The sequence below is a fragment of the Argentina silus genome, assembly GCF_951799395.1.
Source record: "Argentina silus genome assembly, chromosome: 5".
NCBI classification, from domain to species: domain Eukaryota; kingdom Metazoa; phylum Chordata; class Actinopteri; order Argentiniformes; family Argentinidae; genus Argentina; species Argentina silus.
In genome coordinates, this window is record NC_139659.1 from 303,482 (window position 1) to 318,644 (window position 15,163).

The following is a 15,163-nucleotide window of genomic DNA, read 5'->3' on the forward strand; positions in this document are numbered from 1 at the left end:
CCCAGACAAAGCTCTCCACTTACCTCTCTCTCAAGCTTCTGACAGATATGTAATCACAACCCACATCCCCTCCGTAGGACACCTCTTGTCCATCCCGTTTTATTTAAGCGGAGGGGCTCCTCGTTGTCGAGCTCGGTGCGGTCCTGAGTCCGTGAGCGTAAGTGCGGCGAATAAGTGCGTGTGTGTGTGTTTCTGTGTGTGTGTGTGTGTGTACTCACTCACAGGAAAGGGATCCGCTGGTCCACCCCGCCCCGCTGGTGCCTCCGCCTCCACTCACATAAAGGATGTGTTGTTACCTGATTCAGCGCGCCGTTAGCGCAAGAAACACTACTGGCTTTCATACCCATGCCAGTATGCTAGCCTATTCGGATGACTTTTAGCGAGACTTGCGGCTCCTTCGTCAATCTCCAACTCCACTTGTGCCCAATAGTTTAGGCTAGGTCTGTCTACTACAGCACTGAGCTCGACAGCCGAGAAATCGCTGAAGAGATGAGCTGACTAACTCTTTTTGACGCACGCTGCGTAAAAGCGCACAGCAGTCGGTTGCTGTTTGATAACCAAGTAGCCTCACAGTGAAACAATCAACGCATTCCCGTTATTTGATTAAACAGCTTGCCAAATAATCAATTCGATTTTTAGATGGATTCCACCTGGTGCATCAACTTCAGGTCCGCTATTCTGACACCGTGTACATCTGTTTATATCGCTCAAAGAAAAGGAGCCCAGTTTGTCAGCATTTTGAGTCCGCTACTGAGATCTTCCTGTTCTGTTGATGGTGCGGTTGAAAAGGAGAGCGACAGTTTGAAAACCACAGTGGTTTATTCATCCGAGCTCCGCTCATTACTCACACGTTCCCTCCGCTGAGAGCCAGCAGCTCCTGTGCAGACAGACCTCTGGGAAGTCTGTTCAAGAGGTCTGTTCAAACACAGGCCCTACGCCGCCTGAACGCCGTGTAATGTTAAACTCAGTCGGCCTGGTTTAATTGACGATTGCCTGGTGTTAAATCAACGTTGCATCATTAAAAATGGAAAAGTGGAAGAACATGTAGAAAGGAGGAGGAGGAGGAGGAGGGGGGGGGGGCTTTTGGACCAAAGGATCAGCAAACAGAGGGATGGACAACTCACGTGTACGAGAACAGGACAACTCACGTGTACGAGAACAGGACAACTCACGTGTACGAGATACAAGACCAAAATGCTGTTGAAAATTATCTTGAAATAAAGAGTTGTGTGATGGACAACCTGGACTCTTCATTCTCGTGTCCCGATGCTAACGCGCCATAACTGCATAAGTGAATTTACCAGACGACTGAATAGACCTTTCTGTAGGCAGAACCGCAGCAATGGTAGGGGGGGGGCTATGGCATTTCAGAAGGTTTGTTATAACACAAAATTCCTCTAATCTGTCAAGCTCTTCTACTTCAAACGGTCAAGCTCAAGCATTGGGTAAAATCCCCCTAAAATTAACTGAACCATTGTTCCTAGGCCTTAAAGGAGCAATCCTTCATTTTTCAGCCAACCACTGTTAAATGTATAGACAGAATGCAATGACTAACAGTCCATTATATTGCAATGATAGTTTCAAGCATTATATTAAAACGTATTCATAGTTTGTTTACAAACAATCAAATAAAACAACTTTATATTGGAAGACAGTTGTACTAAGTGGGTCTATGGTATTCTCCGTCTCATTAGTGGGTCTATAGCGCCCTCCGGTGGTAAGAAGTGAACTAGCTACAATATCTTCTGAGAGAGAGAGAGAGAGAGAGAGAGAGAGAGAGAGAGAGAGAGACAGACAGAGAGAGAGAGAGAGTTTACTGACCACTTTGACAACCTCTACCTGGCTTTGGCCCAATTTCATACTATGCCTTCTCTGTGTATGATTAGGCTACACAGCAACACACGTAAGGTGAACACAACAGAGTCTTTGGAGGCCGGGGCTTGGAGACTCTCACAATCATCTCTGACGGCCATCCTGAAGTGCAGGAAATGCAGGTGGTGCAAAGGCAACACACAGCAAGTAATTTGCCAACATGATGGAAATACTTTCCTGTGGGCCTTCCACAGCGTGCTAATGAAACACAAGGGATGGAGAAGCCTCCTCTGCACCAGAGCACCGTCTCCAGAGAGCCAACTCAACAACAACCTCCAACAACACAGTCAATGTGATAGGTGACCAAACTGAATCTGACTGCAAACTGTCAGTAAGAAGTTTAATATCAGTGCATTTTAAGTCATATAAAACAAAATATAAAAATTAGCAAGCATCTCAAAAGAGTATACAGCAGTACAGGAGCATACAGTGGCTCTCTACATATTCAGAAACACTGTACATCTGAAAGAGCCTTAATAGAGCATCACTACTGTGGCTAGTGTTACAAATGTGTTGTCTTAGTGCCGAACTGTGGAATATAAAGCACCGCTAAAAACAGAGTTGTTTATGGGGCAGTAGCAGAAACCTTTGCTTGAACTTCTAGGCTTTAAAGTTCTGGAAGATTTCGGCCACCTCCAGCCAGCCCCTGAAGCAGGCCAGCCCCTGCTCCCGGATCTGTTTCCTGCCCTTGTCTGTGATCACGGTGCCGTTCTCCTTCACGATGACCAGCTTCGGAACGGCCGTGATGTTGAACCGCTTCTTCAGGTCACTGGGAGGGAAAGTGACACAGGCATCAGTACTTTATCACTGGGCTTTTCATGTGCAGGGCTGTATGTTATCTATGGTCCTAGACTGTCCTCCTAGATTTTTATTTTCATATTTTTGAAAGTGAATTGAGTCCATGAGAAAGCGCTGCACAAATTTAATGTATTATTATTATTATGATTATTATTGACTATGCATGCTAGACAAAACCAGACACAGATGACTGGCGACCTATTTATGTCCCAACTGGACTGTATGATATGATGTCCCGGCATGTTTTGTATCACTTAAGGGTATGGCTATGACGCCTGTATTACACTGATGGACCAATGATTACTTTTTAAAAACTTGGATAACGAAAAATGTCCCACAGAACCCAGAAACGAGAAATAGAGCAGCCTCGGCCTGTTATGGTGTCTCCAATCACTTTGACTAGACAGAGAGACTTTGTCTATTTTTAAACATAATCCTTTAAAGTGTGACTCCTAAACCTCTTACAGAGCCATGGTTCGCGGCTACGAGTGTTACTGTACTACGTTATTACAGAACACACAGAATGTGTCTCAACTGTCTGTCATTTGACCTGACATATGAATAACACAGATACATACGGACCAGAAACAGAGCATAAACACTCACTGTTTGTATTGATCAGTCCAGGGCAGGGCCAGCCAGTCCCCGTGCATGTCATGGTAATACTCCACCATATCTTCGGTGGATTTGTCAGAAGATATGAAAACAATCTCGAACTGTGCAGGAGGTTCATTCTCCTCGACAAGTTCCGTGTAAAAATCGCAGAGGATCGGGGTGAAGTCTCGACAAGGCGGGCACCAGCCGGCAGAAAAATAGATACCAACGACTTTGTTCTTGAGGGCTTCTTCAGGATCAATCAGGTCCCCGTCTTTATTGAGGAGAGTTCGCCCAGAAAATACCTCCACCATGGCGGGACAGAGGAGGCTACCCTACCGGAGAACGCAACAAGTTCCTCGGCGCTACGCAGGGACAGGCAGGGGTGTGGAAGCTGGACCAGGCTGGAGGCTGATCACCTCTCAACAACTGCAACACAGTAATCCTTATTTTGTTCGTCCTGTCTATGACTAGCGGCTCCTAGATAATGTTAGCTACTGTCCGACAAAGCTAAGCTTCACACCAGCAGAGCTTATCGACAAGAAGAAGAAGTCGCTGTGAAACTGCTGGAAGTTTTGGACTGGTGTGCGTTCTGTTTTTGTCGGCTCTTTATAAAGCAACCAAACAAAAACAACACCGCCCACCTCTTTTCACGACCCAATCTGACGTTAGGCTTTGTTCGTCCTGATGGATCTTTCCAACTGTGTTATAACGAAGTTACGGTGAGCGTCGCCGTCCTGTCCCGAAGGCTGGCAGTTGGCACAGTTCTTTCAAAACTGGCGATATGATCGACAGCTGTCGAGGCCAATCCGTGTCTTCTCTCTACCGCGACCGTAAACAGGTCCTTATGTCACCGGTTCTGGTGGGTCATTTTAAAACACACACAGTGCTTCGATGTCTTGCTGATGTCTGTGTCTCAGTTGGTAGTGCATGGTGCTAACAACACTTAGGTTGTGGGTTCGATTCCTGCTGGGACCATCTATACTGAAATGTATGACCTCACTGTAATGTAAGTCGCTTTGGGTAAAAGCGTCAGCTGAATGGCAGATACACATATACACATTTACACATCCATCACCATCAGCGAGGATGAGAATACAGCCAAAGGACTAACAGATGCATTATGCATTTCACATGTGAGAAATACAGTCTAGCGCCCTTTGCTCGGAATAATAACTCTAATCCAGAAATGCTAGAAGAGGTTCCCTGTGTTTGTGTCTGAGTTTTTCGCCACCCTACGAACTGCTGAATGTATACCAGCTGTGGAAATTCAACCGGGCTTACTGCGGCTACTGTGAGCCTCAGGAGTAGCCCATGCACTATGAAGATGATGCCACTAGGGGCGCTTTTGAGCCAAAAGGGCCCCCCAAAATGGTAACAAAATTATTAAATAAAATAAAATAAGTCATAATAAAATAAATTACCTCATTGGATCGACTGTCCTCCTATATATATATTTTAATATTTTCTTTTTTTTCCATGTAAAGTGATTTGAGTCCACGAGAAAGCGCTTTACAAACGTAACATTATTATTATTATTATTATTGTTCATGAGCATCAGCTTATTTTGCCAAAGTTTGTTAGCCTGAAACAAAGGATTGCATTGTTTAAAGAGGCACGATATTGTGATTCAGTCAACACTGATGTTTAAAACAGCAACTCAACCTCCATAGAAGAGGCTCGTTGGGTAAAGGCCATAAATGACACAGAGAGATCCATCACAAACTTCACATTAAGTTTTTAATTTTTTCAAATGTTATAAGGATACTGTCATAATAATTATAAAAATTACTTACAGAATTAAGTAACATGTTTTTTAATGTGCGTATACCTCTAAATGCAAATAAAATGAACTATCTACATTGTTCAAAACAATAACGATGCAGCCAAACAGAAGCCATTTAACTAGACAACAAACAGAACATGAAGGATGAACTGTACAGTACATGTATCTGCAACCATCAAATTGCACTGTATTTTACAAAGTTATTCAATAGCAACAGCATCTAAAAGGGACCATATATAAATCTTTCTTTAAATTGTTTTCAAATGCATCTAAGTGTAACTGTGAGAAATGAAAACCGTAATATTTATCTCTTTAAATTGTGTGTTACTACTCTGATATGTAACTATGACTACGGTACACACCCACACCATATATATATGGACATTTCCCCTTCCCCATAAGGCCTTTTTCTTTGAATTTATGTTTTAATTGTGGCACTCAAAAAAGATAAATAAGTATTTTTGATCAACCTCAGAATGGTGGCAGATGTGATCCCTCAAATGCTGTAGACAGCCGGCCCCCAGCCTCCTGTTGGCACAGACAATGCCTTTGATCTTAAAGCAGAGTACAACATTAAACACAAACGTTACGCTGTTTTTCTGTTGTTTTGAAATAAAAACAAAAATAAAAAGATGGGAATTTAACAAGCAACACATCAACCAACCTTGAAGAAAAGCGGAAAGTAAAAGGTAGACATGCAGCTCACCCTCAACAATGTTCTGCTATTCATGCAAAAAAAAGAAAGAAAAATGAAAAGAAAGAAAGAAAGGTCTAATTCTTATCAAATTTTCCACAATGAACCAACATCAAACACAGTACAACACTACAGTAGGTAGGTGAAAAAGTCAGTCCATGGAACAGCTTTTCTGAAGGAGATGTCTTGCATAAGCAGAAGTCTGTGGTTTGGATATGACAGAACCACACTCACAGAAGATACTTGCATGTAGCTTCTAAGATATAGAGGGGTTTTACACTGTGTGATGTGTTACCGTGGGCCTTATTATAAGTATTGTTATGTAGCGGGGGGGGGGTTTAAGGTAAAGGGAGTTAATAACAAATATTGCGAGAATCCACACTCCCCAGAAAAATAATAATAATAAAAAACCATTACGTATAACAAAGTAACAAACATTGGCCTCATAAGTATCTCCATGCACCCAAGCAGAGAGTGCAGTGGTCCTCTGTCCACACGACAGCAGAAATACCTTCTCTGATCTGAAACTATAAAACCGCTAAATCTCTCCAGAGTCTGAGCACACCGACGCGATCGCTGCCGAGTGTCACTGAGGGCCATGCAGGAGAGAGCGATAAGGCAGCCGCTAGAGGGCGCCACATGCCGGTAATGAACAACATGTGTATGAGGGGGTTGAGAGTGCACGTTGCTTCAGCAACCATTGTAAAATTCCTCAGGGGGCCTCGGGTCATATGGTAGTACTTGTAGTTCTGTTATGAACACACTGAAAATCCAGAGTTGGGATCACATTTTAAATGCCTCCAGACTGAAGAGAAGGAGGTAAATCAGATAATATTAATAAAAAAGGCTTTAGTTGAGAGCAATATTTCATGCACTCCATAAAGTGAGTTCTTTCCACATTACAGTTCTGAATACTTCTGTAAGTAGCAGTACCGTCTAGGACTGTTGCTGTGGTACTGCCGTCAATGTAGAATACTTCTGGAGAACTGATGTAGTCTACATTCAATGTTTGCAAATACTTTTTCTTACTTCTTACTACTTTCACCGTCCTGGCTTTAGTTATTCAAAGGCATGGCTGAGAAGAGCCTTTAGAAGAATGGTTCATTAAACAACGCATCAGAAAGAATGTTTAGCACACGATGACAGGTTCTAAAGAACTGTGACGGTGTAGAAGAACATGTAATGACAGAAATCAAGAGAAAAGAACAGAGACCATGTTTGATTTTCCCAACAAAACAAACAATTGTAAACATGAAAACAAGAACGTTAATAATCAGAATAATTATAACTATTGCTGTTATTATGAGTGAATAGTCAAAAAAGGATCATGGATTTGGCCTTCAGAACAAACTTAGTCTCTGGCCACCAGATTAACTGTCTCATTGGTTAACCATTTTGAATAGTGTTGGTTGAGATGATCAAATATCGTTTGAAGTGCTTAAATCCTGTATTTTACTAAGAAGATATTTTGAAATGAGTGCTTATAACAGAACTGTGAATCTCTGCCTCACGAATATACATGTACTCAAATAAGTAAACAAGTTCTTGAAGAACAAAAAAAACATTTCAGTTAAAACAATGGTCATCTCCCTCTTTAAACTTAAACAAGCTAATTTCTTTGCTCACTGCATACGTGTCATGGTATATCATTCAACCAGATATCACAAACATGTAATTATAGTCAAGGTTTGAAGGAATCTCTGAGACTGAACCGAATACGGACCTCTGTTCATGGGACACCAGAATTGCATTGTGAGCAGTCAGGAACATAGAAGTGCAACGCTCACATAAAGGAGGGAAATCTCTTACGCTGTTTTGGTCATCAAATCTCTAATCCAATGTGATGCCAATTCAATTAGGAATCGCACATAAATATGCAGTGTGCAAATATTAAGCTGCTCGATATCTTTTGCCCAACCCCTTACAAAGGGACAGTGTGTCGTACATCCTTAAGATCTTCATGTCAGTTACCTGGGCATGGCCAGTTTAGAAAACAAATCCCACTTCACGGCCACACGTGGCCAATAGCTCAGATACAAAGGGCCCCCTGTCGTCCTCTGACCAGAACAATCAAAAGGTGTTTCACTAGTCACTAGTCCAAAGGCTTCAGTGAAATAACCAGTCGTCCATCGCATCTCAAAAGAAGGTGTCACATGAAACGTTCAAGAAAATTTTGGCAAAGTTGGTGGATAAGGTTCCATATGGTGGTGATCATCTTGCCTGCATGGTGAACCACAGCCCCCCCCCCCCCAGCCTCCAGCCCCAACCGGTGCACTGGCCCGGAGGCCTTAGGAGGTCTTCACCAGGTCGTAGACGTAGATGTGGAAGTCATCGTCAAACTTGATGAAGTAGACGGAGGGCTTGGCCTCCACCTGGTGGATCACCATGCCAGTCCGTTTGCCGCCGTCCTCCTTGGCGTACTCCACCTGCTTCCCCACCAGGCTGTCCACCACCTCCCCCGGCTCCCGCTCGGCGGGCGGGGAATCATCTGGGAGACAAACAGACAGACACGGTCACGTGTGTGCACCGTAGGCCGTGGTGCTGGACCACTGGACCAACACCAGGCCACAAAACCAAACGCTTTTAATCCATCAGAGAACAACAAACGAGGACAGAAGGGTTCGGCAAGACGCGGCAGAGCGAGAGCACTCACTTGAGTCAGGCATGATCCTGAGGTCACCCTCCTTGTAGTCCTCTAGCAGCTGGTACATGTACAAGACCGGGTCCTTCTCATAGGTGATGTAGAACCACGTGTTCATGATGGGGGCCCGGGCCAGAACCATGCCCCTCCACTCGTCTTTGGACCCCTCCTCCGTCTCAAACATGTGCTCCACCGCCTTCCCGACCATGGTCTCTGCCAGGGTGAGGTCGCAGATGCGTGTGTTGGCTGCAACAGGAATAACCCCGGGACACACGGTCACATTCAACTCATAATGTACAAACAGAAACGTGTCTAAAATTGTCTGTAAGAACAACAGCTAAATGACAAATAGGTTTGCAACATGTATTGTGGTGATTTTTCCTAGTAAACGTCCTGTTTGACATTACAGCCTTGTCTGACCCGGGGACACGCGGTCACATTCAATTCATAATGTACAAGAAACTTGTCTAAAAAACGTATCTAAAAACTAAATGACACTAACACAGGTCAGAGGTCAGACTAAGGCCTTACATTGGCGGTCAGGGAGGACCTCGAGACCCTGCACGCGCTCGTCCGTGTGCAGCTCCAGGCCGTAGACGCAGTCAAAGCCGTCGTACTTGATCAGGTAGAGGGAGGGGTTGACGGGTACCTGGTCCAGTACGGTGCCTTTCCACTGGGAGGGCGCCGTGCTGCTGCCCTCCTTCCAGATGTGCTGGATGCGGCAGCCTACGATGTTCCTCCGAGGCTGAGAGCCCACCTTGGTGGGCCCTGGGCTGCTCTTCTGAGACCCCACCTTGGTGGGCCCTGGGCTGCTCTTCTGAGACCCCACCTTGTTGGGCCCTGGGCTGCTCTTGTGTTTCCTACAGACGTCCAACCACACCAAGAAGAGTACTGATGAGAACGGGTTGAGATAATTGTAAGACGGCAATATAAATCAGTTACAATTGCTACTGACACTACACCCTTATCCACTATTGTCACTGTTTTATTGTTACTATATTATATTGTGTTGTTGACTGTTGCTGTTCACTGGATGAATTATGGATGTATGCGATGTACGGAACAAATAACAATCTTTGATTTGACAATTTGCATAAGGACGTTCTCAGATGTCTTCCTTTGTCTGGATGGCCACATCGGACCCAGAGAGGTTGTGAATCTTTGAGGGAGCCAGTATTGGCCATGTAACGGTATGCAGCGTTTTGTCCCTGCACTGCTGAAACTGGCCTCCGTGCTCTCCATGACGATACCAGAGACCAGTATCTGATATCAGGTATTCAGAAACACACCACTAGACTAAATAATTCAATAACTCACCGAGCAGAACTGACTGCTGTACTCTGACAGCGGCCAGCTACAAATTACTTTTGCTGTGTATTTAAAGCTACTGTATTTTGTACAGTTGAAGGTTAAAAAGCATAATCATGAAAGAAAACATGGCACTTATCTAAAGCGAGAGATGGCTTACTTGTGGGAGTTCTTTTTCTTCATCACACCTGCAGAAACACCGGCGTGGCCTAAAACAGGAAGAACACCCACCAACGTTCTGAGTGCACATCTACAAGCACCTGAACATGCACAGCCACGAGATGACTCAGACAACAAACCCACATCAAAACAACTCATTAAAGCCCGACCTGCATCAGCTCTGGACCTCTGGCCCGGTGCACTCTTCCCAAATGGGGTCTTCATTCATCTGGAGTTCGGGGAGCAGCCTAGCTGCCAGACTAGGGTCATCTAGGTATCTATGGTACCAGTTCTGGGGTGTAAAAATATGAACATAATGAAAACATTAAGAATTTATAGGCCAGAGAGGGGATGACGGTGATGGAATAAATCTATGGAATCCGGTCCCGTCAACGGAAGGCAGAACGGAGAACGTGAGAATCTTTTGTGGCAACCGATTCAGGAGAAATGGCAACAGGGAGTGAAGAAAAACATCTATGGTAGTCGGTCCAGGTAGATTACAGTGATTAGTGTCCAGATGGTTCCCACAGCTGGCAGAGGACTAACTCCAGCTCACTGTTCAGAGGGGATCATCACCATAACGGACTCCCAATATCCTGCAAACCAAAAGACATATCAGTCAAATAGTGACAATCATCTTGTTCTCCTCTTATTATGTTGATAAAAGAAAACATTATTCATCCTTTTTCTCCCCACATTCATACTAATGTAAATAAATGTCAAAGATCCCCATCCGGGAAGTCTATCAAAACCTTATTATTGACTGATTTAAGAGTCTGATATTCAAGCTGCCCATAATGTGTGTTAGGATCAAGACATTATGGGCACCCAGAAAAGGTAGGACACAAACGTGAAATAAAAAAAGATATGCCTTCCACTGGTTTGCGATGTCATGGCAACGGTGATAGATACCTTGACAACCCTGTCATGTGTTTTACTGGAGGGCAGTTCTGTGTAAAAGGACCCATGAGGATAAAAATGTGAAATTCATCAGAGCATATCGAATTGGGTCAAATGAAAGCTAAGAGTCTACATTGTTGGGAAATGAAGTCAGAAATACATTGTTCCACCGTCTTCCATCATAGAAATAGGGATAAGCAAAGCCTTTGACTTATGGTCAAACATACTGCATGGAAAAGCATCTGTATGGAAAAGATCTACAATTGTTTTCCTATTTCAGCTACATCATCATGTACAGAATGACATTCAAATCCAGAAATTATGCATCTAGTCATTCTGTTACCGGATGTAAATCCACTTCACTTACTGTAGATCAACAACCAGGAGAGATATTTCCAAACTCAAGGTATTATATGATAGCCAACATCCCACTCTTTATGCAGACATTTTTACCCCTAACCGTTTTTAACCCGAACATTATTTCAATTTAGAGCAGATATTTAACAGTTTTGAGGAAACGTGGTTACATAAAAAAAACTAAAAACAGGGAGATTTTACAGGGTCAATTCGTCACAGAACAGTTCTTAAAGGTGAATACGTCGTTTTTCCCCCTTGAGAATGTCACGAAATAACCATGATGAATCATTACTTATGATACGTTGGCAGTCTTTGACAATAGACTCTGCCCTTCTGCCTGAATTTGCTTCCCCATTCGCGGTGGGCGTGTCACCTGTGACTTGTGTGTGTGGTTCATTGGCTGCCTACTGCCTGGAAGCCAAGCTGAGCAACGGACGCCTTGGAAACATGTGTTCTGATGTAGATCAATGTTTCCCAGCAAACGTCCTGTTTGACATCACAGCCTTGTCTGAGTTGTCATTGCAATTCTCATTGCAGTCAAAAGAGGGTGCAATCCTGCATATGGTGCCCTTAAAGTAAATGTGTTTTTTACATTTTCTGTTGGAATTGTTAGAAGTAGTCCTTGTGCACAGAGTTGTATAGTTTGTTAAACTTTGTAATCAAAGGCTTTTGTTTCGCATACGTTTGAAAGTCCCAGGGACATCCGATTACAGTGGAATTGCCCTGGACTGCCTCCAAACCACGTCTGACAGTGTTGACTCTTAAGACCTGGCTAAAACCTACCTGTTCAGGCAGGCGTGTTATGTTTAGGGCTGTATGTTATGCATGTTCTGTGACTGTCCTCCTATAATATTCTTTTCTTATTTTTGACATGTAAAGTCCTTTGAGTTCAATGCACTGTCTACAATATCTGGTTAGATGCCAAACTACATTTCGTTGTCTTGGACTCTGTGCAATGACAATAAAGTTGACTAATCTAATCTTCGTGAGAAAGCTCTACACAAATGTAATGTATTTTTCTTCTCTTGTCCATTATCCCTAAGGTGGAGAGGAGCCCCTCCACCTGACGTAGGGATGCTAGGTGCTAACGTCTGTCGCAGACCAGCCCTGACTATTTGGGACAACCTAATTTGTGGCGCTGACGAGGCCAGCTCAGACATGTGACTTCCATTATTTAGCTAAGTGAGAAGCGTTGTGTAACAAATCAGACACAGTAACTACTACACTCCCCCAGCCCACAGGAAACCATAGCAGAGGCTTCAGGGAGGATTGCCTAATTCACTCATTTCAGTATAACCCATATACTGCACACACCTACCTGACTGCATACACACACATGAAAACACAACCGATTCACAGCCACCAGACAATAAGCTGTCTGACTCTTAGGATCTTATCTCTGTGTAGCCTTGGACTTAACGTGGAATTTGCTTTCATTATTCAATAGTAGACACATTCACAATTCCTCAGATATCTCAGTTTGAATGCCCTGATGAGTCCCGACGTTCCAAATTGCCCATTTGAGTCAATTCCCAGAACTCCCAAGTTTCCCCCCCATGAAATGATGACAGTTCAAGACGGTAAGCATTATGGATTAACCATAAATACACATGAAAATGGATTTCGGGTAAATTTACAGCATTGAGAGGGCCTAACAACGGGACCGGTCACTGCATCATTAGGAGCCTATTATTACAACCCAAATAAGCAGCCAGTCATGTATCAGACATGTGACTCCAGCCACTCGATGACATGGGTCACCATGACATCATCAAATGTCATGCAATCATCTGATGCGTCTGGTCACGGTAAACACAAACAGCCACGGGTACATTCCTCTCTCTCTCTCTCTCTCTCTCTCTCTCTCTCTCCTCCCATCCCTGAGGAGACCCCTCCCCTCGGTAAAGCATGGAGGCTGAGAAGATGTTGCTTATTTCTGTCCATCAAGCGATTGCATTTTCAATCAGGTAAAACCACTCGGCAAACAAATGAGTGAAGCAGAGTGACACCGGTTTGTTATGACCGTTTCCCAACAGAATGATGTTGGGATGTCGACCTGATCACATTTGAATGCATTCGGTCTGTCCTTTTCAAACGCTCAGAATGTAATTAACTAAAATTAACACATTTTATATGTAGCTGGTAGTGTGGAGGACCCACTGCCCCCCCCCCACACACACACACAATTGTGATGAGCAAAAAAGCTACTTATTGCTTCTTTTTGAGAATTTTAATTCTAAACAATTAAAGTATGTAACCTAACATTGACCCAGAAATGATTTGGTAAGGAAATCAAAGTCTCTTTAGTGGGTCTTTAAAGTGGCTGGCTGATAAACTATGCAAAGACAAGTCTTTGTTGCTATAACTACACTGTTTTGCCTTTCAAATTTATTTATAAAAAACTAAAAACTGTGAGCATGCTTTTGCCTTGGTAGAACATTTAACACACTTACCTCAACTAAGGGTTCACTAATCCCTGAAGTTATGAATAGTTTATAATGCATCAGACATGACTTTTTCATACATGTTGTTAATATGAAGCTCCCAGCAGAAAATGTCATTTGTGAAGGAGAAACATTGTTTTGGTGATCAGTGACAACAGCAAACCACAAGGATTCCATTCAATTCCAGCATTTAGACCAACTCCAAGTCCAGGCAACCCTGACCCAAATAATCCAGCAGTAGTACTGGGATTCAGGAGCAGGAAGAAACGGCAGGATTTGTTGCAAAGTGACCTCGCAAAAGACTACAGACAGTCGCTGCTCCTGTCTGTCTGTCTGTCTGTATAAAGCAGGGAGACAGAGCTAGCAGGCTAACTCCTGTCTGTCTGCAGGGGGAATGTCAGCCATATTGCTTCAATATTATTTACAACCCGCAGCAGAGAGAGAAAGAAAGAGAGACGGAGGGAGAGAGGGGGGGGGAGAGAGAGAGAGGGGGGGAGAGAGAGAGAGAGGGGGGGGGGGGAGAGAGAGAGAGGGGGGGGGGAGACAGAGAGAGAGAGAGAGAGGAGGGGGGGAGAGAGAGAGAGAGGGGGGGGGAGAGAGAGAGAGGGGGGGGGGGAGAGAGAGAGAGAGGGGGGGGAGAGAGAGAGAGAGAGGGGGGGGGGGGAGAGAGAGAGAGAGAGAGGGGGGGGGGAGAGAGAGAGAGAGGGGGGGGGGGAGAGAGAGAGAGGGGGGGGGAGAGAGAGAGAGAGAGGGGGGAGAGAGCAGCGAGCAGCGGAACAGTTGAACAAAGGAACGACTGTATCTCAACAAACACCTTTTCAAATCAAAACAGAACATCCTCAAACCTCTTTTCCACCCACTTGGAGGAGCAGTCCACACACAGCCGCGTCGGGAAGCCCATGTTAGCGGTCGGCCGCCTGCGTGTGGAAGCTGCCGTGTGTGTTTCTGGGTGGCTTACCCGCTTTTCTGGTCCGGTTGTCGGGCGCCGTGAAGGAGGTTTCGGCCTCCCGCTCCCGGAGCTCCTCAGCCAGCCTCCGTCTGACGGCAGGAAGCAGCCGCGTTCCCTCAGACGCAGCACGGGAACTCCGCCCACCTACTTCCGGTCAATGGAAACGTATGGAAATGAAGATTCCTTCAAAATAAAAGCTCCCACGTTAAACTTCAGAATCAGAATCAGAATTCTTTTATTTGGTCAAGTATATTTGCACATACTGGAAATTGACTTGGTGAGGTTGGTGCATGGGACATAAAAAACAATAGCAAATGTTGACAAGACATTTACAAAATAGCAAATATTCACAAAATAGCAAATATTCACAAAATAGCAATAACAATAACAATAACAAATTTACAAATTTACAAAATAGAACAATACCTTTGTAGGCTGTGTGAGGCTAAGTGGCAATGAGGCTGTGAACTGTAGAACACACAGAGAAGCTAGAAGATTCCGAGAGGGAACTAACCGCTTTAGATCAGAACTCACCTGATGTACCTCCTGGAAGTGTTGCAGAGGAGACGGGTACCAGAGATTTGTTGAAATAAACCAAAAATATTTCTGTACAGTGCATTATACACTCACCGGCCACTTTATTAGGTACACCTGTTCAACT

General features: G+C 44.2%; 3 protein-coding genes across 5 annotated transcripts in view; all 3 read right to left on the reverse strand.

The window, feature by feature from the left end:
- The window catches only part of LOC310805111 (chondroitin sulfate N-acetylgalactosaminyltransferase 1-like), a 33,838-nt gene extending 33,653 nt beyond the window's left edge, over positions 1-185 (reverse strand). Inside the window, exon 1 of the mRNA XM_083670654.1 lies at positions 24-185. The gene's annotated coding sequence lies outside the window, so the exon portion shown is untranslated. The remainder of the gene's footprint in view (positions 1-23) is intronic.
- A 2,020-nt stretch (positions 186-2,205) lies between these two features.
- On the reverse strand, positions 2,206-4,012 carry nxnl2 (nucleoredoxin like 2). The gene is made up of 2 exons (XM_083669600.1): positions 3,277-4,012; positions 2,206-2,641 (listed from the first exon to the last, which is right to left on the reverse strand). The coding sequence occupies exons 1-2, from the start codon at positions 3,576-3,578 to the stop codon at positions 2,473-2,475; spliced, it is 471 nt and encodes a 156-aa protein (XP_083525726.1). The 5' UTR covers positions 3,579-4,012; the 3' UTR covers positions 2,206-2,472.
- Positions 4,013-4,993: 981 nt separating this feature from the next.
- On the reverse strand, positions 4,994-14,576 carry spina (spindlin a). 3 transcript variants are annotated; one of them, XM_083669381.1, is made up of 7 exons: positions 14,512-14,576; positions 10,381-10,448; positions 10,023-10,144; positions 9,854-9,902; positions 8,917-9,245; positions 8,398-8,631; positions 4,994-8,232 (listed from the first exon to the last, which is right to left on the reverse strand). In XM_083669381.1, the coding sequence occupies exons 3-7, from the start codon at positions 10,075-10,077 to the stop codon at positions 8,033-8,035; spliced, it is 867 nt and encodes a 288-aa protein (XP_083525507.1). In that variant the 5' UTR covers positions 10,078-10,144; positions 10,381-10,448; positions 14,512-14,576; the 3' UTR covers positions 4,994-8,032. The 3 variants fall into 3 exon arrangements, with proteins under 3 accessions (XP_083525507.1, XP_083525505.1, XP_083525506.1); XM_083669379.1 differs by having other exon boundaries at positions 10,023-10,448; XM_083669380.1 differs by lacking the exon at positions 14,512-14,576 and having other exon boundaries at positions 10,023-10,611.
- Positions 14,577-15,163: the final 587 nt, after the last annotated feature.